Raw genomic sequence first — 21,807 nt, forward strand, 5'->3', positions numbered from 1 at the left:
GGCTTTGTTGCAAGGAAAGGTTCCAGGACTGGTATTCCTGGGGTATAGACTGTGGCTGTTTATGAGGATCCTCATAAGGTTGGAAGGTTGTCTGTAGGAGAGAACAGGCATGTCACCCAGAGCCATCTGGAGTGTGGTATCCTGATTAAGGATAGGTTGTAGGTCTTTAATAATTCGTTGCAGTGGTTTGAGTTGGTGGCTGTGGGTGATGACCAGTGGTGTTCTGTTCTTGGCTTTTTTGGGCCAATCTCAGAGTAGCTGGTGTCTGGGTATTCATCTGGCCCTGTTGATTTGTTTTTTTACTTCTCCTGGTGGGTAATTCAGGTTTATGAATATTTGGTAAAGATCTTGTAGTTTTTGGTCTCTGTCAGTTGGGATCAGAGCAAATGCGATTGTGTCTAATAGCTTGACTGTAAACAATGGATCTAGTTACATGTGCAGGATGGAAGCTAGAAGGGTGTAGGTAAGTATAGCGATCAGTAGGTTTTTCGGTACAGTGTGGTACTGCTCAGGCCATCCTTGATTAGTACTGTAGTGTCCAGGAAATGTATCTCTTGAATGTTGTAATCGAGGCATAAGTTGATGGTGGGGTGTAGATTGTTAAAGTCTCTGTGTAATTCTTCTAGAGTCTGTATCCCATGGGTCCAAATCATAAAGATGTCATCAGTGTAGCTTTTTATGAATATGTGGTAAAGATCTTGTAGTTTTTGGTCTCTGTAGCTGGGTCAGAACAAATGTTCTGTCTTTGTTCCACAGGTTTTTCTGGGAGATCATTTACGTGGGGAGTGAGGGCCAGAAATGATGTCACTTCTCATCATTTTTGGTGTCTCCATATGGGGGGAATTCTTTTGTTCTAAGCCAAATTTCCAGTCCAGTTTGTGGAAAAATAGAAATACCAAAGGAGTTCAGTGTCATAAGGTCACCTTTGTTTACATGCTTTGCTGAGTCATAGCAGACATTGCCCTTAATCCTCTGCAGGTGAGGATAAGCTCTTCAATGGTCCTTTGTCTTTGTTGATGGGCCATTAGCACTGTCTAGTTTCTTCTTTGTTGCACAAGAAAGGCTAGTTGTGAATGTTTTCAACCTCTCAAATTCTTTCAGTAACACACAAACACAGCAAAACTTCATAACTTCACATATAATAACACACAATCCCAAATGATATTAATGTTTAACAGATGCAGACTGTTAGAATGATACCTCATGAAGTATTTTTTGTACAAAACGTAACAAAATCGTATGCTAGTAGTGAGTATCGGTACACCAGGGTGTTGCTTTGGTGCAGAGTGTCACAAGCCTTGTCAGAATTAATTGGAATCGCAAAATGCTCAGAGGCATGTGACTGAGCCAGAGGCTGGGGAGCAAAATATACCTTTCAGTTTGATGAGAAAAGTAAAACTTTGCTGGTGAGTGAGGGTGATCAGAAGGACACAACACAACCACATCTTTCAGATGAGAGGCAATCCCTTCACACTCCTGATTCATATTATCATTCATGCCTGTGATGTCTACACTGGAGTTAATTGTAGGACTTTCTCTGTCCTCTTGCGTTCTCCCTGGGGGAACTCTGCCACCTGTTTGTGTGGAAACAAAAAGCAGTCAAGTAGCACTTTAAAGACTAGCAAAAGAGTTTATTAGGTGAGCCTTCGTGGGACAGACCCACTTCTTCAGACCATAGCCAGACCAGAACTATAAGTGGGTCTGTCCCACGAAAGCTCACCTAATAAACTATTTTGCTAGTCTTTAAAGTGCTACTTGACTGCTTTTTGTTTTGATAGTGTATAGACTAGCACGGCTTACTCTCTGTTACTGTTTGTGGGGAGTGGAATTAGCAAGTCATTGGTGTTCTAATGACTCAGCACCATTTCAACAGCACTATCATTTTTCTAACATCCAAGAACATGATGGTCAATAAAGTAGCCATGCCACCCTATCGCTCTCTGATATCAAATGCCTCATCACATTTGTTTTATGAGATCAGCTTCAGAACAAACTGACTTTTAAGTGTAGGAAGCATCAGCTGAAAATCTAAGCTTTAAGCAACCTGATAACTATGGATGGCCAAGATTCCACCTTTTTCTGAGTTCTTTTCTGATTTGTATTGCTCTGAAAGGACATCAGAAGCATGTTTGTTGCCCTAGAAAAGGACAAGGAACAGGCATTACAATCAAGTACATGGCATTAACCCAGGAGTCTGCAACCTTTGGTTCTGGAGCCACATGTGGCTATTTAAGGACTTCTTTGTGGCTGCTGACACTGTAATTGCAAAGTTAAAAAAAAACAAAAACCCCTCCTGATTGTTTTCAATAAATGGTAAATGTCTAAAAGCCCAAAAATGAACAACTTATATCTAAATAGCATACAATATGTGATATCCAAATGTTGGATAACTCCCCTATTAAAATGTGCAGTGCATTGTGGGATATAATAACGTATCTGCATTTTAATTGTATTGCTAATAAAGTCTTATCCACATGCATCACGGCTCTTGAATGATTGATTTTTTTTAAACCAAATTTGAAAAAAATAATGGCTCTTCTTGCTATTTTGGTTGCCAACCCCTGCACTAACGCTTACGACTTGTTGCTTAAATGCTTTTGTTTGATTTGTTGTCCTTCTCACATCTGTAGAATTGACTATGGCTGCATTTGTGTGGTGGCAGTGCTCAGTTGGAAGTCTGGTATTGAGCTGAGATGGGTGATGGTTTTCTGGGTCTTCATCCCCACCAAACAATCCTTCAGTTATTTGCATCATTTCCACCAAAAATAAAGGCTGAATATATGGCTTGAAGCATATAGTTTTGAGTCAGATTATTAAGGTTCTTAACTCTTTAGCATCATCTTATCATTAAGACTAATTCTCATAAGAACTCTACTGCATTAAATTCCTGGCTTGCAATCACTTTGCCAGACTCTACTATTGATGCCCTTAGCACGTCAGATTTTTGCTGATTTGACATCTCTGGAGTGGAATTCTTTCCTTCGTCATTTTCAATTAGTAGATTCAATTGTAGATGTTAATCTAAATTGTCAATCTTCCTGGTCACCTTATACATTGTCATTTGTGTTTTTATCTTGCTTGTGTTGATTTTGTTAAAGTCCTATTATGTATGTGAATTACAATCCCTGGCTGCGTCTACACGTGCACGCTACTTCGAAGTAGCAGCACCAACTTCGAAATAGCGCCCGTCGCGTCTACACGCGTCAGGCGCTATTTCGAAGTTAACTTCGACGTTAGGCGGCGAGACGTCGAAGTCGCTAACCTCATGAGGAGATTGGAATAGCGCCCTACTTCGACGTTCAACGTCGAAGTAGGGACCGTGTAGACGATCCGCGTCCCGCAACGTCGAAATTGCTGGGTCCTCCATGGTGGCCGTCAGCTGGGGGGTTGAGAGATGCTCTGTCTCCAGCCCCTGCGGGGCTCTATGGTCACCGTGGGCAGCAGCCCTTAGCCCAGGGCTTCTGGCTGCTTCTGCGGCAGCTGGGGATCTATGCTGCAGGCACAGGGTCTGCAACCAGTTGTCAGCTCTGTGTATCTTGTGTTGTTTAGTGCAACTGTGTCTGGGAGGGGCCCTTTAAGGGAGCGGCTTGCTGTTGAGTCCGCCCTGTGACCCTGTCTGCAGCTGTGCCTGGCATCCCTATTTCGATGTGTGCTACTTTGACGTGTAGACGTTCCCTCGCTGCGCCTATTTCGATGTTGGGCTGAGCAACGTCGAAGTTGAACATCGACGTTGCCGGCCCTGGAGGACGTGTAGACGTTATTCATCGAAATAGACTATTTCGATGTCGCAACATCGAAATAAGCTATTTCGATGTTGGCTGCACGTGTAGACGTAGCCCCTATGTATATAAATATAACTACATCAACCAACCAGCCTCTTTTAGGATCCTAACCAGCATTGGTACTTACATTTTGACCATTTATGTACCCCTGCATTTACAATTGTGATTCTGTTGAATGAATTAGCCATTTATAGATATCAGGCTTGATTTGGTTTGTCTTTTACTTTAAACTGCTTTGCAGTAGTCTGGTATTTGTTGTCAAGTGTAAATTTTATAGATGAGCTATGAATGGAAATAACTATGGGCATCTTAGAACTTTTGATACTGGAAATCACCTTAGCAAATATCCAGCCTGTGGAGGGTTCAATACACTTAATTTGCTCCAATAATGCCAGGAAATATCTAATTCAGTACTTTTCTCTGAACTCCCACAATCTCTTGATAAGTAAATAATGCAAAACCTTTAAACACTTTTAATAAGGCAATAAGAAATAAAAAAGTTGGGCAAAAATAATCCAAGGCATCCTTCAGTTTGCGCAGACTATGGATCGCGCCCTTTGTAACTCCGTTTAAGATCGTCATTTGAAGAATTGACTGTGACTGTGGAGGCCCACATGAGAGTGACAGTCCTTGCTACATCTGCTGCATATGTAGTGGGTGTCTGGCAGGTCCTTGCTGTCCTTTCTACGGGCTCACTTCTCCTCTGCCAGCTGTCTGATCTTCATCTCGCCCTTCTGGAGGCCCTTGTGTAGTTCCTGCTTCCAGCTGCTGCGGTCGTCTGCCAGCTCTTCCCAACTATCTGGGTCGATGTCTACCACCTTGAGGCCCTCTTACGGATGTCTTTGTAGCGCAGTTGGGGGTGTCTGGGAGGTCTTTTGCCAGAGGCTAGCTCGCTGTACAGGATGTCTTTTGGGATCCTTTCATCATTCATCCTGTGGACGTGGCCAGTGGAGCCGCTGCTGCCTGAGGAGGGTGTGCATGGTTGGAATTCCAGCTTGCTCGAGGACGGTGTTGTTGGACACTCTGTCCTTCCATGATATCCCAAGCATGCACCTGAGGCAGTGCAAGTGGAAGACATTCAGCCTCTTTTCCTGGTGGGCGTACAAGGTCCAAGACTCACTGCCATAGAGGAGGGTGCTGAGGATGCAGGCTCTGTAGACTTGCATTTTGGTGTGAGTGTACAGCTTGTTGTTGTTCCACACTCTCTTGCTAAGTGTGAAGAGAGTTGTGGCTGCTTTTCCAATCCTCCTGTTTAGCTCAGACTCCCGTGACAGGGTGTCGGTGATGGTGGACTCGAGGTAAGTAAACTCGTGGGTGACCTCCAGCGTGTAATTGTCAGTGCTGATTGATGGAGGTTCAGCAACGTCCTGACCAAGTACATTTGTCTTCTCTAGGCCGATGGTAAGCCTGAAGTCCTTGTATGCATTGGAGAACTGATCCAGCAGTTTTTGAAGCTGGCCTTCTGTTTGTGTCACTACAGCAGCATCATCTGTCAACAGCATGTCTCTAATGAATACTTCCCGCACCTTAGACTTAGCCTTCAGCCTTGCAAGATTAAACAGTTTCCCATCAGATCTTGTGCGCAAAAAGATGCCCTCTGTTGAAGATCCAAAGGCATGCTTCAGGAGGAGTGCGAAGAAGATCCTGAACAATGTCGGAGCAAGGACGCATTCTGGTTTGTCGCCACTCCTTATGCTGAAGGCATCCAATGATGTGCCATCATATTGGATGGTTCCTCTTGTGTCTTCATGGAAAGACTGGATTATCTTGAGTAGCCGTGGTGGACAGCCTATCTTGTGGAGCAATTTAAACAGTCTATCCCTACTGACTGAGTCGAAAGCCTTGGTCAGGTCGATGAAGGCGACATAGAATGGCTTCCTCTGCTCCCTGCATTTCTCCTGCAGCTGCCTCCGGGAGAAGATCATGTCAATGGTAGATCTCTCGGTGCAGAATCTGCACTGGGATTCAGGATACACCCTCTCAGCAAGCTTCTGGAGTCTGCTGAGGATGACATGAACGAACAATTTACCAGTGATACTTAGGAGGGAGATTCCATGGTAATTGTTGCAGTCACTTCTGTCTCCTTTGTTCTTATACAAGGCTACAATGTTGGCAGCCTGCATATCCTGTGGAACCTCACCCTCCGTCCAGCACAGGCACAGCAGCTCATATAGGGATTCCAGGAGCGTGTCTAAGGCACACTTGATTACCTCTGATGGTGTACCATCCTGGCCTGGGGCCTTTCCTACTGCAGTGCTGTCAATAGCTTTCTTCAATTTGACAACAGTTGGTTCCTGGTCCAGCTCGTCCATGACTGAGAGGAGCTCGACTGTGTTGAGGTCTACGTCAACCACAGTGTTCTCGCATGAGTACAGCTCAGAGTAGTGCTCGACCCATCATCCATCTGTTTGGCTTTGTCAGTGATGACTTCACCAGATTTGGATTTCAGAGGTGCCGTCTTGTTCTGGATGGGTCCCATTGCCTTCTTTATGTGCTCGTACATTCCCCTGAGATTACCAGAGTCAGCACAGGTCTGGATACTGCTGCATAGCTTAAGCCAGTATTTGTTGGCACAGCGCCTGGCTGTCTGCTGTACTATTTTTCTGGCTACTCTGAGTGCTTGCTGGGTACTCTGACTGGGTGAGCGTTTATACTCCAGAAGTGCAGCGCACTTCTTTTCAATGACTGAAATTATCTCATCGGACTTAGCTTCGAACCAGTCGTTTGTGTTTCTAGCTCTTCCTCCAAACACTGACAAGGCCGTATTGTAGATTGTGTCCCTCAGATGCTGCCATCTAGATGTCGCATCAGCACCCCCAGTGCTGCTGTGCAGATTCTCCTCAAGGGTCTCTCTGAACATTTCAGCTTTTTCTGAGTTTGCCGTCTTTCTGGCATCAATGCGGGGCCTTCTAGTTGGTTTAGAATGGTGCAGCTTCTTGGGACTCAGCTTGATCTTGGAGCAGACTAGTGAATAATCTGTATCGCAGTCAGCACTATGGTAGCTGCATGTCAGGAGGATGTTTTTGAGGTTGTCGCATCTGGTGATGACCGAGTCTAATTGATGCCAGTGTTTCGAGCATGGGTGTCTCCATGACACTTTGTGCTGTGGCTTGGTTCGGAAAAATGCGTTTGTGATGCACAGATTGTGGTACGTGCAAAGTTTGAGGAGAAGCTGTCCATTGTCGTTCCTTTTTCCCACACTGAAGTGACCTAGGCAAGAGGGCCATGAGTCATGATCGGCTCCAACTCTTGCACTGAAGTCACCTAAAAGGTACAATTGTGGGCAAAAATGATATATGTAGGCTTATTTGAGTCAGCTTCATTAGCTTCTTTGTCAACTATTTCCCCTCAATCATAATAATTCCATTTTTTTTTCTGGACTTCTCATTATCTCATAACTTCAGGAATATATTTTAGGTGTCCTTATTGTGGTTTGTTTGCATCAGAGTCACATTTCTTTGATGTCAAGGAAGCAACCTCCTTTTGTTTAATTAAAAAAAAAAAGAGTGCTGTATTCCTCTGCTTTTCCATTCATTGTTAGAAGGATATTTTGTGTTGCTCTGATATTTAGTGATGGTGTGCAGTAAATTTTGGAATGTAGCTAAATATATGAATCAATATACAGATGTCTTTTAAATAGATGCAGGAAACTGATAAATTTATAGTCCGTAATGCCCAGTGTACCAAGCTGGTGTTGAAGAATTACAGTGTTGCTCGGTAGTCCTTCGTTTTTGTGCTACTCAGCTGGGATTTTCCAGCAGGATCCTAATAGAATTATGAACAGTTGAATTAACTTACATTGAGAATCTTGAAGTTTCATTCTCCTGAGACTGCTTTGAAATTATAGAGAGAAGTGAGGGATGAGTAAATGTCCCTGGAGGGACATAGAACTGGGGGACTTGTGCTGCTGACCATAATTTCACAACCTGCCGCAGCTAAATATCTGACGGCTGGATTCTGCCTGGCCCTCATTTGGTACAATGGGAGGGAGTGGAGTAAAGGAGCCTAACCCTTCTTGTGGAGCCTGTTTGAGAGTCAGGCAGAATTGCAGTGGGGAGATGTTTTTCATGCTCTTTCTGGAGTGGAGTGCCTTCATGTCATGCCCCAATGCAGCTCTGTGACTAAATGGCAAAGCTGAACCCTGTGATTGCACAAGACAACTGCCTGGAAATATAATACATATGAAACTGAAATGTATTCCTAATGTGTAGCTGGAATGTGTTACCAGTTTAGTTGGCTAAATAAAAATCTAAAGGTCTAAATCAGCAACAGGTTTCTATGATTTTCTGTGCTACACCGACAGCAGAAGGCCAGGGATACCAGCTGAGCAGCAGGGTGGCAGTCAGCTATTCAGCAGAAAGATAAGCTTGCTGCTGAAGTCCATAAAAACCAAAACTCATATGCCAGGGAATTCTGTGGCAGCTCTGGAGCTGTTTGTTTAATTTGGAGGTTTATTATTTGATTTGTTTACAAGTATGGTTGTTTTAGGCAGATTATAATGCTCTGATTAAGGCTTAGTTTAAACTCCTCTATTCTCACCTATTTATAAATTAGAGAAAATGTTACTATGCAGAAATTTGGCATACAGTGTCCAAGACTGGGTAGTAAGTCCTTTTCTCTTTCTGAAATTTGAAAAAACAAATCTTTGGCTGCTTTCTGTTATGAATGAGGCAAATATTTTAAGTGGTTTTATATACATTTTGTTCTCTCTTGGCAAAGCTTTAGTCACAGGCACAGGGTAGAAAAATTACCAGTCTTTTAATCTTTTATGTCAACCATTTCCTTTCTGATATTCCAAATAATGTGCTTGGAGAAGCCATTACCATTTAATGTAGCCAGTACAGTAAGCTCTTTCATATCCAGCAGCCCTGGGAGGTTGCCGGATCGTCAAATATTCTGTGTAACAGAGAGGCATATTAGCAATGCATAATACTAAAACAAACAAACAAACAAACAAGGTTAGATATTAAGAAACAAACAAATGTATGCAGTACTATTGTACACTGTAAACTTATACTGTATTTGCTGTATTTATTTGTATTTACTTTCACTATACTGTATTTATGGAAAACATATCTAAAATTTACTTTTGGTTAAAATGCCACGTATTTGAGGATTTTGGATAATACAATTTTGGATATGAAAGAGTTCACTGTACATAGTTCAATAAATAGTAGTTACTCAAAGTCTATAACAGCTACTTACATTTTGTCGCATATGGTTCCATAGGAATATTTCACATAAGATAATTAGGTTAACATTTGCTGTTGAAATAAAACAATTTACATTACCTAAGATATGTGGGTTGACTGCTGTGGAGCTTTATGTATTTTCTTTCAGTCTTACACCTGTTAATGTGCAGTGTTAGAGCTGCATTGAATAACTTCTGCTTCATATGGTTCCTTGTTACTGTGATAGTTGACGTTGAATTGAACAGATTTGTTTTCCGTCAGTTATACAAACATTTGAGAGACAAAATTGTACATATGTTCCCATGGAAGCCATGCAGTTGCAACAACTCTGAAGCCCCAGTGGGATGAAGAGACAAAAAGTGTCAGATATGCTCTTAGGTTCTGATCTTTGTTTATATTCCCTCTCCCTAAACAGGTTTAGATCTCTACTTTCCCTCCTTCACTGGACTTAACTGTCGCATATCCTGTCTATCCAATGACTTTTCTTAGACCCAAAGGCCCTTCATTATATTCAAAGTAGTTCTGGCATGCCACTTAGTTTGAAAGGCTAAATCTTTTTCCACTGGGTGGTAACCCTTTTTGCAGCTGCTAAATACATGCTTGGCAGACAAGCACTTTGTGCCCCTCTTGTCTGCTTGGATCCACTCATACTACTCTGTCCTCTGCTGCACCACAGCTTGGACCATAAAATGGCCATAAGAACTTTGTCTTCTCCACTCTTCCATTGTCCTTTGAAATGATTGATCCAGTGTCCAGTTGAAAGTGGCATGGGGCTATTTAAAATGGTCTGAGGATTTGCCTAATTGAGTTCCATAGAAGTTTTGCCATAGCAGGACAAGGATTTGCTCTATAGAATGAAAAAAAAAATTGGCAACCAAAGTTTTATGAACATTTTTCATGGACTAAATGTAAGGTTCAGTTCATTTAATCCATCTTAGCTCTTATTTTCAGCCACAGTTACAGTATTATTCATAGCACAGCTGTGGCATTTGTCATATAACAATTACCTGATGATATTGAAAATACTCAGATGTAAGGCCTTAGTGCTGAAGACATGCCATATTTGTGAAAAGAACTTTTTTTAAAAAAGAGAAAAACAGTATGCACCAGATGTGAAAGATTTACCTTCAAATTTAAATTGGTTCATGTTCTCTGTGAGTGTGGGCTCAGCGTGGGCCAGCAAAGTTTAGCTCACCAGATGTTGCACGTGATCTCATAGATGCCCTACAGATGTTTTCTGTTTTTGTACAGTGCTCAGATAAACATACTCTAAATTCATTGATTTTTTTAATTGTACTTTTGTATGAATGTGTATATTACCATAGTACATTTAATTCCATCAGTAAGCCATATAAGCACATAGCAACCACTGAAGTTAGTGGGAGACAAGATGATGATCCTATAAAAATATACACTCATCCCTTGTTAAACAAGCACTTTACTTATGAGTACTCGCTAAAATGAAGGACACATATACCTACCGTTGTTCACTAGACGAGTGAACTCGCCCCGGCTAATACGAGCCTTACCCCTACCACCCCGCAGACCCAACCTGCCGCAGCCTGAAATGCTGCCAGCCCCACAGACCCAACTCACAGCAGTCCGAATCCCCCACTGGCCCTGCAGACCCAACCTGCCACAACCTGAAACCCTGCCGGTCCTGCAGACCCAGCCGGCCACAACCTTTTGAAATCCCACCGGCCCCGCAAACCCAACCTGCCACCCTTGCAGATCCAACCTGCCACAGCCCGAAAATCTGCCAGCCCCACAGACCTAACCTGCTGCGTCCCTAACCCCCACACCCACCCTACATACCCAACCTGCAGCAGCCTGAACCCCTCCTGTCTGCCCCAAGGACCCAACCTGCCACCAGGTTTTAACCCTCCCTCCTGCTCATGGCCCCGGACTGCTCCCAGCCTTTAACCCTCTGCAACCCCTCTCCCCAAACCCAAAGCTCACTTACCTTTCAAAAGCTGCGCCACATGCTGCCACTCCTTCGCTGAATTATGAGCACTTGGAACAATTCGGAGACGTTTACATGTATTTTAATGGGAATTTAGTATGTCTCTTATGAGTTTTTGCCTACGAGCAGAAAGTTGGGAGCCAGTTGTGCTCATATAGCCAGGGATGAGTGTATTGCTGTGCTGCTTGGTCCTTTTACAATACTGCAGTGGAAAATAGAAGTTCTCTAGCCACTAGGTTGAGACTGCAGTTACAGTGCTAATCAGACTGGATTGAAAGGTGGATTTTACATCTAGTTGTGAATGCTGTGACTTTAGGGGTTGTATTTAATATTTGCAAGAATGATTTCTCGGGTGTAGAGCTGGGTTCTGTGAAAACTGTGTCTCCTGTATTCCTGAGCCTTCAATCAGTGCACAATTTCATAGTTCTAGTCTCGTGGCACGTAGTGACCATGGAGGTCATAGAGGAAGAAGCATTCTCTCAAGTGGAGAATTAAACCCTTAGAGAGCAAGGGCTTTAACCGCTGAAATGAAGAAATTAAATTTGATTGCATTTGGTGCAGTTCAGAGAGAATAGTGTCTTCCATAGCCTTTGCCCCAGAATGTCTTGTTAGTAATATACGCACATTTAACCATTGGAATTGTTTTCTATAGAGGTTTTCTTCCAACAGTGCTGTAAAACCAATGTCCTGTTAATATTTAATCACACAGGGCCTTAATTACAGTAGCTTCCCACCTGCCTGGTTGATTCAATAATAGATGAGCCAAATAACGAAAGGGGCAATTTAATTTCTCTTCACCTGCTTTTGTGCCCTCCATTCTCTTTACTCCCTTTGTACACCTCAAGCTTTTTGATAATCATTTGACCTTATTGCTGCCTTCCTCTCCTTTTCCCACCTCAGCTTCCCACCTTTTTAATCTACTCATGTACCTGTAAACTTTTTCTTCTTGTCTGGCAAGTATCTTCCCTATTTTCGTTTAAATCCTTTTGAAAGTTTACTTGTTCCAGCATATCCTACTTCTCTCTTGTCATTAAAGCTAAGATTTAGTCATGGGAATTTTTAGTAGATATTATGGAGTGGCCACAGGCAATAAACAAAAACCATAGCTCCCTACCTCTCCATGATTTTTACTAAAAATACCCCTAACTGAATCTCAGATGCTTAGTGAGGGATGGAGGGAAGGAGCAATCCTACAGACACTGCTGCTTGGGAGGTTGCTCTGTGCCCTACCGCAGCTGCTATTACTGCTGAGTGGGATGGCCTGGAGCCCCATCACTGCTGCTGTGGCTGGGGTGAGTCGGGCAGCCTGGGGTCCTGACAATTCTGCTGCTGACCCATTGCTCTGGGGCATTGCCCAGGATCAGCTGCCTGGTGCCATCCTGGCAGCAGCCAGTGCGACTAGCTTGGCCACCCTAGTTGCTCAGGCAGCCCTGAGATCAGCCATAGTAGCCGCTGCAGAAATCACAGAAGTCCTGGAGTGTCATGGTATGTGTGACCTCTGTGGAAAACTTGCAGGAAGACTGTGAAATAATCTCTTCACCTTCCCTTGACTTGTGTGTCTCAGTCTAGTCTGATGTATGACTCAGTCTTGAAAACATTTACATGCATGGGCAGTGTTCCTTCCAATTGTTTCCATCCATGTGCAGAATATATTTTATCATCTGCACCAAGGCATGTGCAGATGTGCACCACCAAAGAAACGTAGGCTGTTGGCTGTGGGTGCCTGTGGTCATTCTGCTAATCAGGTGGGTGGCACCTGAATCTCTCCTTGGTGGCCACCCAAAGACAAAGCTTACAAAGTACATTGCCCCTTGATAATTGGGCTCACATACAGAAATGCTTGCAAGTTTGGGCGTTAGTTCATACGTTTTTTGACATTAGAAATATGTCTTGTACCATAAAGCCCAATGTTCATTGTTTAATTACACTACCACTATAGGTTGAACCTCTGTAGTCCAGCATGCTCTTGTCCTGCAACATCTGTAACCCAGCATGATTTTAGTTAGCTGGATGACCACTTACCAAGTTTCCCATGGTCCCATAATGTTTGTTTACAGCCATCAGTCCTGGCTCTCAGAGTTCTGTGCTGGTATTTAGCTGTAATTTACCTCTAAGGCTGTGTCTACACTATGAGATAAAATCAATTTTAAATCAGTTAGCCCGATTTTTCCCAGTGCCTGTCCTCACTGTAAATTCCATTAGCTTGATTTATGGACCACCAAAATCAACATGATATCAAAATCCTAAAATCAAAGTAACCCGATGGGTGTAGCATTCAATTTGAATTTAGGAATTCGAATGAAGGGTAATGAGGCTGTGGCATGTCTTTAAATCCAATTCATTAGCATCCACAGAAATCCTGTATGTGCCCCCCCGCCCAAAGAATCACAGTTCTCTACTCTGGCCTCTTACATCTCCACTGCTCTCAATTGCAGAGGAATTAGGCAACAGGACCGTTACAATTCAGCACCTGCAAGCCTGTGGCTGTAGGGTCATGAGAGGCTGAAAAATCTTCTTTCTTTTTCTTTGCTAGTAGTGTGGCTGTGGGGTCTGTGCTTCTCTGTATACCCCTTCTAGCAGCCTTGTTTTTAATGCGCTGCCTGGTGCGAGCCACTGGTCCACCCGGTACATGTGTCAGCTAGGCTGTGGGTGGGGGTTGTGCTTGTCTGGTGACCCCACGGCCCCTCCCTTCACTCCCCCCAGAGGCACCACACAGTCTGGAACATTCCCGCACCCAGCTGCATCACGTGGCTTGACCCCGAACTAATAAAAGGATGTGTTGCACAAAGTGCCAGGCAGATTGCATGCAGAGAAGGTCACGATTTTCACGGCTGGCTGTAGCCGGGGCTCATTTAGCCACCCAGGGGATGTCTCCCTCGGTGGTCATGATTTTCAGGGGCTGGCTGTAGCTGGGGCTCTTTTAGCCACCCAAGGGACATCTCCTTCAGTGGTCACAATTTTCAGGGGCTGGCTGTAGCCGGGGCCCTTTTAGCTGCCCGAGGGATGTTCCCTCGGTGGTCACAATTTTGAGGGGCTGGCTGTAGCCACCCTGAGCCATACATGTCTCAATTAAGGCAGTGCATTAGCTATACAGTTACCACATTTGTTGAAGTAAGGCTTGCACAGGGGAATAATTGTGTCCTAAGGGTCTTCTTTTCCATGTGCAAACCTGGCTGTAGTCTTGGGGTCTTTTAGCTTGACGAATCATTCCAGTTTCAGTGTAACAACTGTGTCTGCTTTGGCATAAGGGTATTCTTTCTCAGGTGGCCTAAATCCAGATCCAAGTCTGAGAGAGGCACTCCGTGGACAGTCGTGATTTACATGACTGTCAACTGTGTATCGTCTTTTAACCACAATGGGCCATTACTGTTTATTCATTTGAGTTTCAGTGTAACAATTGTGTCTACTTAAACATACTTAACATGGCAGGGGAAAGACGGGAATGAAACATGGGAAAAGGGAGTCACATATCCACATCTACTTGTGGGCCAGAATGCAACGGGGCTCAGAACTATGGGATAGGTTCCCACAATACACTGCAGCAGCACTCCATTTAAGGTACTTGTGTGCAGCAGCAGTAAGTCAATTTTGTGGGGAGCATGTGGGAAGGTGAAGATACTCAAAATGGAATGGATAAAACCCAGCATTAAGAAATCAATTTTAATAAAATTGATTTTATCTTGCAGTGTAGACCCAGCCTCAGTATCTTTTAAGTGTTCAGTAAGCAATGGAAGTGTTGGTAGTGTTTCTACACAATATTGACCTCCAATGTCTAGAAAATTAGTCAGTTGGTCAGGTCCTGAGGGTGCTGGACTACAGAGTTTTAACCTGTTCTACTAATTATTAACAATTTATGACTTTGATAGGGCAATGGAAAATACATGCAAATGAGTTGTGTTCCTGTTCATTTTCTCCCATCCAAGGTGCATAGCACTTGGTCCCATAGAATTTTGTAAAGATATCCTACAGGCATGTTTCATTTGCTGCTGAAAAAATAACTTCATAGCCAAGTTTACGAGAATGATAAAGCCAATAATATGTCAAATGTGTATTTTTATTTAATTATGAATATATTATCTCGTGTTTCAGGAATTCCGAGTATCTGGACTTCCTGACTATGTTAAAATTGTTGAAGTTGGGCCAAGAGATGGATTACAAAATGAAAAGGTAATTTACTTCATCATCTACATTTGCTCTGTGACAAGTTTCAGAGGGTAGCCCTGTTAGTCTGTTTCAGCAAATCTATAAGGAGTCTGGTGGCATCTTGTGGGCTAACAAAATTGTTTGAGCATAACCTGCTGTTGGCTGGAATCCATTTTGTCAGATGTATGTTTGTCAGTTTGGCAGGGATATGCACACCTGTGAATATGGGAGTGTTCCATTACTATGCAAGGACCAGTCTAACAAGGTCAATTCAATCAGGGTGGTTGTGGCTTATTCTCATCAGTTGGTGAAAAGGTGTAACTACCAAAAGAGGGAAAATTACTTTTTGTAGGTAGCCACTCCAGTCTCTATTTAGATGCAGTCTCATAGTGTTAAGTTTGCATAAGAGTTCTAACTCTGCAGTTTCAGGCTAAAGTCTGTTTTTGGAGATTTTTTGCTTAAGTATGGCAACTTTTAAGTCAGCTACTGAGCATCCTGGGAGATTGAAGTGCTTGCCTACAGTTTTTTCCCCATATATGCTACACAAAGTCCATAAGCCTATGAATCCTGGATGTACCGTCCTCTGAGACATTGGTATTCTTACAGCAGGATTATCGTGTATCTGAATGGAGACTGGTGTGTGTCTACACAGCAAAACCACTATTATGAAATAATTTTGAAATAGCGGATAACTTATTTCATATTCTGTAAACCTCATTCTATGAGGAATAGTGCTTCTTTCAAATTAGATATTTAGGAATAGGGGCTATTGTGATATAGGGTGCCTGCAGCCCCACCCAGGGTGCCCCTCTGGCCAATCAGTGTGGCCACTGTATTTTGAACTATCTGAGCACTATTTCAGTATACATTTTGGCCGTTTCTACACATACCACTTTCTCCGAAAGTGGCACGCTAATAAATGGCCCGAAATATGCTAATGAGGTACAGATGCAAATTCCCCACACCTCATTAGCATAAGGTCACGGGATTTTGAGTCTGGAAGACGTTCTTCCGGACTCCAAAACACTGTTTAGAAGGATTGAAACATCTAACTCGTTAAGTTCAATTAAAAAATCTGGCCCTTCCTGTCTGGTGTGCAGGGTAAATTCCAGTAAATCAAGCTGAGATGTTTTTTCAGATGGATGGAATTGTAAGGCTTCAGAACTAAAGATCTATTGGTATCATTGTAGATGTTTGGCATCTGTCTATGGCCATATGGCGGTTATTCAACAACAGTTATAATGTGTATGCTATATGCTACTTTTGCTCTGTGTCAGCAAGAGCAAAGTGTGAAATCCTGGCCTCATTAAGTTCAATTCAAAAACTCCAATTGCCTTCAGCAGATGCAGGTGTTTTCCAAAGAGTTGATATTGTAGATATTGTATAGTCCTGAAGGAAGAAGGGGCCTCCAAAAGAAAGACTTCTCTCCGGAAGACCCCCCGAGGGCCATACTTCTAAACTGCGTTTTGGAGTCTGGAAGAACGTCTTCCGGACTCCAAATCACATGACCTTATGCTCATGAGGCACAGGGAATTGGCATCCACACCTCATTAGCATATTTCAGGCTGCTTATTAGGCATATGTAGCAATGGCCTTTGTGTATAGATGCACTGTTTCAAAATAAGCTATTACAGAAAATCTCTTCCAGAATAGTTTATTCCAAAATAATGCTGCTGTGTAGATATAACTTGGAAGTGACTAGCTCAATACAAAAAGTAATTCTCCTTCTTTGGGTATTTTAACCTTCTCATCAGCTATTGGGAATGGGCCACATCCACCGTGATTGAACTTACCTCATTAGCACTGGACCTCGAAATAGAAATGTGGCACTCCCATCTTTGCATATCTTCCAAACTGAAGTTTATATTTCATGCATCTGACAAACGGCTCCAGGTCAAAAAAGCTTAGGCCCAAATACATTTGTTAGTCTTTAAGATGCCACAGGACTCCTTGTTTGTTTTCACTTTTGTATTGTTTCCTTTGGATGTCTATCATTATGTACAATTTACGGGTCATAATTTTAATCCCCTTTCACCAAAATAATTAGTTATTGCATTTCATATTTAAAACAAATAGCAAGCCATGACTATGTCTTGCTGTGATGAGATATACTTGCGTAATTATACCATCTCCTTTTTCTGCTTCTCCCATTGGTTTTGTCCATCATGTATGTCACAACCTAGACAGAAAACTCTTTGGGGTGATAAATGCCTGGCCCTCTGTGGCTCTGATCTCCCATCAGCACCCTTAAATGCTACATTAATAAGGCTCAGTCATCCTCCCTGAAGAACAGCTTATGGGAGAACAAAAATAACTTGCCATAAACTGTGCAAGATTTCTGTTTCTGCACTGTCATCCACCTAATGTTTGGGACAGGAACAGATGGTGGCTTAATGTAGGGGGAATAAAGCTGGGCTATGTAAAATAGGATCCAAATGCTATGGGTCCCAGTCATATCCCAGAAAAGATCATTCCTTTCCACAGACAGCATATTCACATACCTCTTCCTAGTGGACTAGGCTGTGTAGTGACTCCTTCCTAGGGTCCCTTCTTATCTCTGGAGACACTTTATCCTCACTCTTGCCATCTTTTATGAAGGCATCTGTATACAGCATTCTCATAGAATGGCTTTGTGAGAATCCAGGGACGGGGTGGAGAATGAAGTGCGTGTATGTGTACTGTCTCTGGGCCATTGTGTGTTTGCTACCTGTTGCCTGCACATAAGGGGAAGAGTATCTGCTCATGGTTAATTACTTCAAACAAAGTATGTATGCTTGTTTTGTGTTGTGGATCTTTTATTTGCAAAAGATCATTCTTATTTGACAGATACTTTATGATGAAATGCTTGCATATCCCTAGGCTATAGTTCCAACAGATATCAAAATTGAGCTAATCAGCCGACTTTCCAAAGCAGGCTTGTCTGTAATAGAAGCAACCAGTTTTGTCTCCTCAAAGTGGGTGCCTCAGGTGAGTAAAATGTGCACAGTTCAAAACTCCTGAAGTTAAGTGCCACGTGATTCAGTGTTTCAAAAATAAAAATATCAGAAGTGTCAAAAAAGTTGAATATTCTCACCCCCTAGCTAAAATTAGCTGCTGCAGTGAGATTCTTTCTGTAGTTCTACAGTATTAAATTCTACCTGGTTTATGGGGAATTTCAGGTCAATTTTTGAAAGCTATTAAAGTGGCTAAATATTCAGTTACTTTTAAAAATCTGGCCCTTCCTGTCTGGTGTGCAGGGTAAATTCTAGTAAATCAAGCTGAGATCTTTTCTCAGGTGGATGGAATTGTAAGGCTTCAGAACTAAAGATCTATTGGTATCATTGTAGATGTTTGGCATCTGTCTATGGCCATATGGCGGTTATTCAACAACAGTTATAATGTGTATGCTATATGCTACTTTTGCTCTGTGTCAGCAAGAGCAAAGTGTGAAATCCTGGCCTCATTAAGTTCAATTCAAAAACTCCAATTGCCTTCAGCAGATGCAGGTGTTTTCCAAAGAGTTGATATTGTAGCTATCGTATAGTCCTGATCTTGCAGGATACAGAGTAACTTTTAAAAGACTCTCAGCATCCTCTTCTCTCACTACAGATGATTGTTGTGGTTAAAGCTGAAGAAAATCAATGATGGTTTATATTTCTTAGATTTATTTACAAAAATTTATGCACTTGCCTGCCAAAATGTAGGCACATTTGAATTTATAATTTCTGGGTGCAATTAACTGGATTTCATACACACGTCAAATAATTGCATGTACAAATGATCAATTATGTGCTTAGCTATTTCTGAATGCACTCACCTATTTAATATATGCAGTTAGTCATTCCATGTAGAAATATACTTGTATGTTTACATCTGTGATTATTTGATGGTTCATGGCAAGCTGGTCTATACATGTAATTGTTTGTGCTTGTGTAAATTAGATACATTCATAGGCATATCAAGAATTTTTTAAAACATTCTAAGTTTACAATGTCCAATGTTATTTTAATTAACCCTTATTTCCTTCTAAAAATTAAACAGAACAGAGATAGTATTGCAGCTAGCACACAAAATTTAGTAAAAGACAGGACACAGAACATTGTAATCAGGGATATTTTACATCACACTAGGATGATACATACTTGAAAACTATTCAAGTGAAAGGGAGAGAATTATACTTTTTGATATATTGTTTTTTGCTGTATATTGTCTGTTAAAATGTATGAAAAATATTTAGATTGTGTCTGGCCATTAAGCAGCCCAGAGGGAGTGGGTATTCCTCCTTACTTTGTAAGTCTATGCATATCACAGCTCTGAGTGTACCAGGGAGAGAAGGGGCTGCATGTCAGGTATTCTTCTGGGAGAAAGTATTTCGTACCCTCTATCACAAATTATTCCATGCCAGAACAGCAGGAAAGGCCAGGGGACTTTCTGGTCCTGTCCATTGCAATGGGTTCTTCTTGATTGCCGACCAGTTACATACAATCTAGCCTAATTTACAATATATTTTCTTAATTGTTCACATTAAATGCTCTTTTTGTAGCACAACATGCACTGTACCAACATGTTAGTGGTTGCAGTATCATACAGTAATGTAGGGTTTTAATGTTAACTTGCAAAGCTGAAGGCAAACAGAGATTTTCTTTTCTTTTCTTTTCAATATTTAATTCTTTCTTTTTTCCCCTGGGACCTATAGAATAGCAAATTTAGCTCAGACCAGTCAGATTCAGAAGAAAGAACAATTCCTTCTTATCTCAAATTCAAGTCTGAATAGTTTATTTTACTGGCTAATATAGTGTTTAAAATAATTTTGACCTAAATGATAAGGTTTTGTTGCTTGTAGATGGAGCGGAGTCTTGATTATGTCTTGTCTTTCCTTCCTTTTCTTTTCATAGGTCATGGGACTAGAACTCCCGGTTATGTTTATATCACTCATTCACTTATTTCTTTTTTTAGTGTGTTAAAGCTCTTTTATGGTTTCCCTACTACTGTTTGGTTTGGCGGAGAATTTATGACTGAAAAGAAACCAAAAGAAAAAGTTCCACAGTAGCAAGGTGTCATATAAAACAGGATTCCATACCTGTAATCTGAATGGCCAAAAATGATAAACACTTGCCATTAAAAATATATATCATAAAATAAAATCTGGAAAATCTTTTATTAAAATTTTGAATATAATAACATGCAGTTGATATTAAAATAAGACTCTACTTATATTAAAAATAGCAAGGGAGCAATAGTAAAATATGTAATGATATTTGGAAAAGACAGTTTTGTACAGCTTGAATCAGTGTCATTTTGTTAAATATATTTTAAATTATTCAATGCTTTTTTAAAGAGTGGAATTAGTTCCAGCATTTAGCATTCATCATTTGGCTCCAAAATTCTAAAAAATGATCTTGTTTTTATTTAATTAAGGACCAAAAACTTGTTCTTAAAGCAATAAGACACAAACACATGCATTTTCAAGAGATTATCACATATATCATATTGTTATACTTATGGAATTCATGTAGGAGCTATTATAAATAGGTTGCCTATCACCAACATTCTACTGAGGGGAGGGATAGTTCAGTGATTTGAGAATTGGGATTGTAAACCAAGGCTCGTGAGCTCAATTTCACTGAGGATACCTCTCCAGGGGAGGGAACTCCAGTTATTAGGAAGAGACAGGTTTTAGTCATGGGCGATTCAGTCATTAGGAACATGGATAGCTGGGTTTGTGATGACTGGAAGAACCACATGGTGACTTGCCTTCCTGGCACAAGGGTTGCGGATCTCTCGAGATGTCTGGATAGACTTATGTGTACTGCTGGGGAGGAGCTGGTGGTCGTGGTATGTTGGTACACATTGGGAAGGATAGGAGAGAGGTTCTGGAGGCTAAATTTAGGCTGCTAGGTAGGATATTGAAGTCCAGGACCTCCATGGTAGCATTCTGTGAAATGCTTCCAGTTCCATACGCAGGGCCAATTAGACAGGAAGAACTGAAGGGTCTCAATGCGTGAATGAGATGATGGTGTAGGAGGGAGGGATTTAAATTTATAAGGAACTGGGGAAACTTTTGGGAAAGGGGGAGCCTGTGCGGAAAGGATGGGCTCCATCTAAACCAGAATGGAACCAGATTGCTGGCAGTTAAAATTAAAAAGGACGTAGAGCAGTTTTTAAACTAGGGGCTGGGGGAAAGCTGGCAGGTCAGGAGGTGCCTGTGGTTTGGACAGTGGTATCTCTGAGGGCAGGATCTTTTATTGGATATTCTCTCTGTTCTAGTAAGGAGGAGAAGACGAAACATAATAAAACACAGGTAGTATTTGATGAGGAACAGTCAAGTATAACAGAGTCCCTTTCAATCACATCATGTAATGGCAGGCAGCTAAAGAGTGACAAGTTCTTAAAGTGCTTATATACAAATGCTAGAAGTCTAAATAATAAGATGGGTGAGCTAGAGTGCCTCATATAAGATGAAGATATCGATAGAATAGGTATCACAGAAACTTGGTGGCACAAGGATACTCAATGGGACACAGTAATACCAGGGTACAAAATTTATCGGAAGGACAGAACAGGTCATGCTGTGGGGGGTGTCACTATATGTTAAAGAAAGTGTAAAATCAAATGAAGTAAAAATCATAGGTGAAACAAACTGTACCATAGAATCTCTCTGGTTAGTAATCCCATGCTTGAATAATAAAAATATAATGGTAGGGTTATATTACTGACCACCTGACCAGGATGGTGATAGTGACCATGA

At 41.8% G+C, this 21,807-nt stretch overlaps 1 protein-coding gene across 2 annotated transcripts in view; it reads left to right on the forward strand.

Moving 5' to 3' along the window:
* HMGCLL1 (3-hydroxy-3-methylglutaryl-CoA lyase like 1) overlaps positions 1–21,807 on the forward strand; it is a 140,513-nt gene that overhangs the window by 17,668 nt on the left and 101,038 nt on the right. For both annotated transcript variants that reach the window (XM_074988884.1, XM_074988885.1), the window contains exons 2-3: positions 15,027–15,104; positions 17,940–18,047. In XM_074988884.1, coding sequence (XP_074844985.1) covers positions 15,027–15,104; positions 17,940–18,047 — 186 coding nt within the window. The remainder of the gene's footprint in view (positions 1–15,026; positions 15,105–17,939; positions 18,048–21,807) is intronic.

This window comes from Carettochelys insculpta, chromosome 3 (genome assembly GCF_033958435.1).
Source record: "Carettochelys insculpta isolate YL-2023 chromosome 3, ASM3395843v1, whole genome shotgun sequence".
Lineage (NCBI taxonomy): Eukaryota > Metazoa > Chordata > Testudines > Carettochelyidae > Carettochelys > Carettochelys insculpta.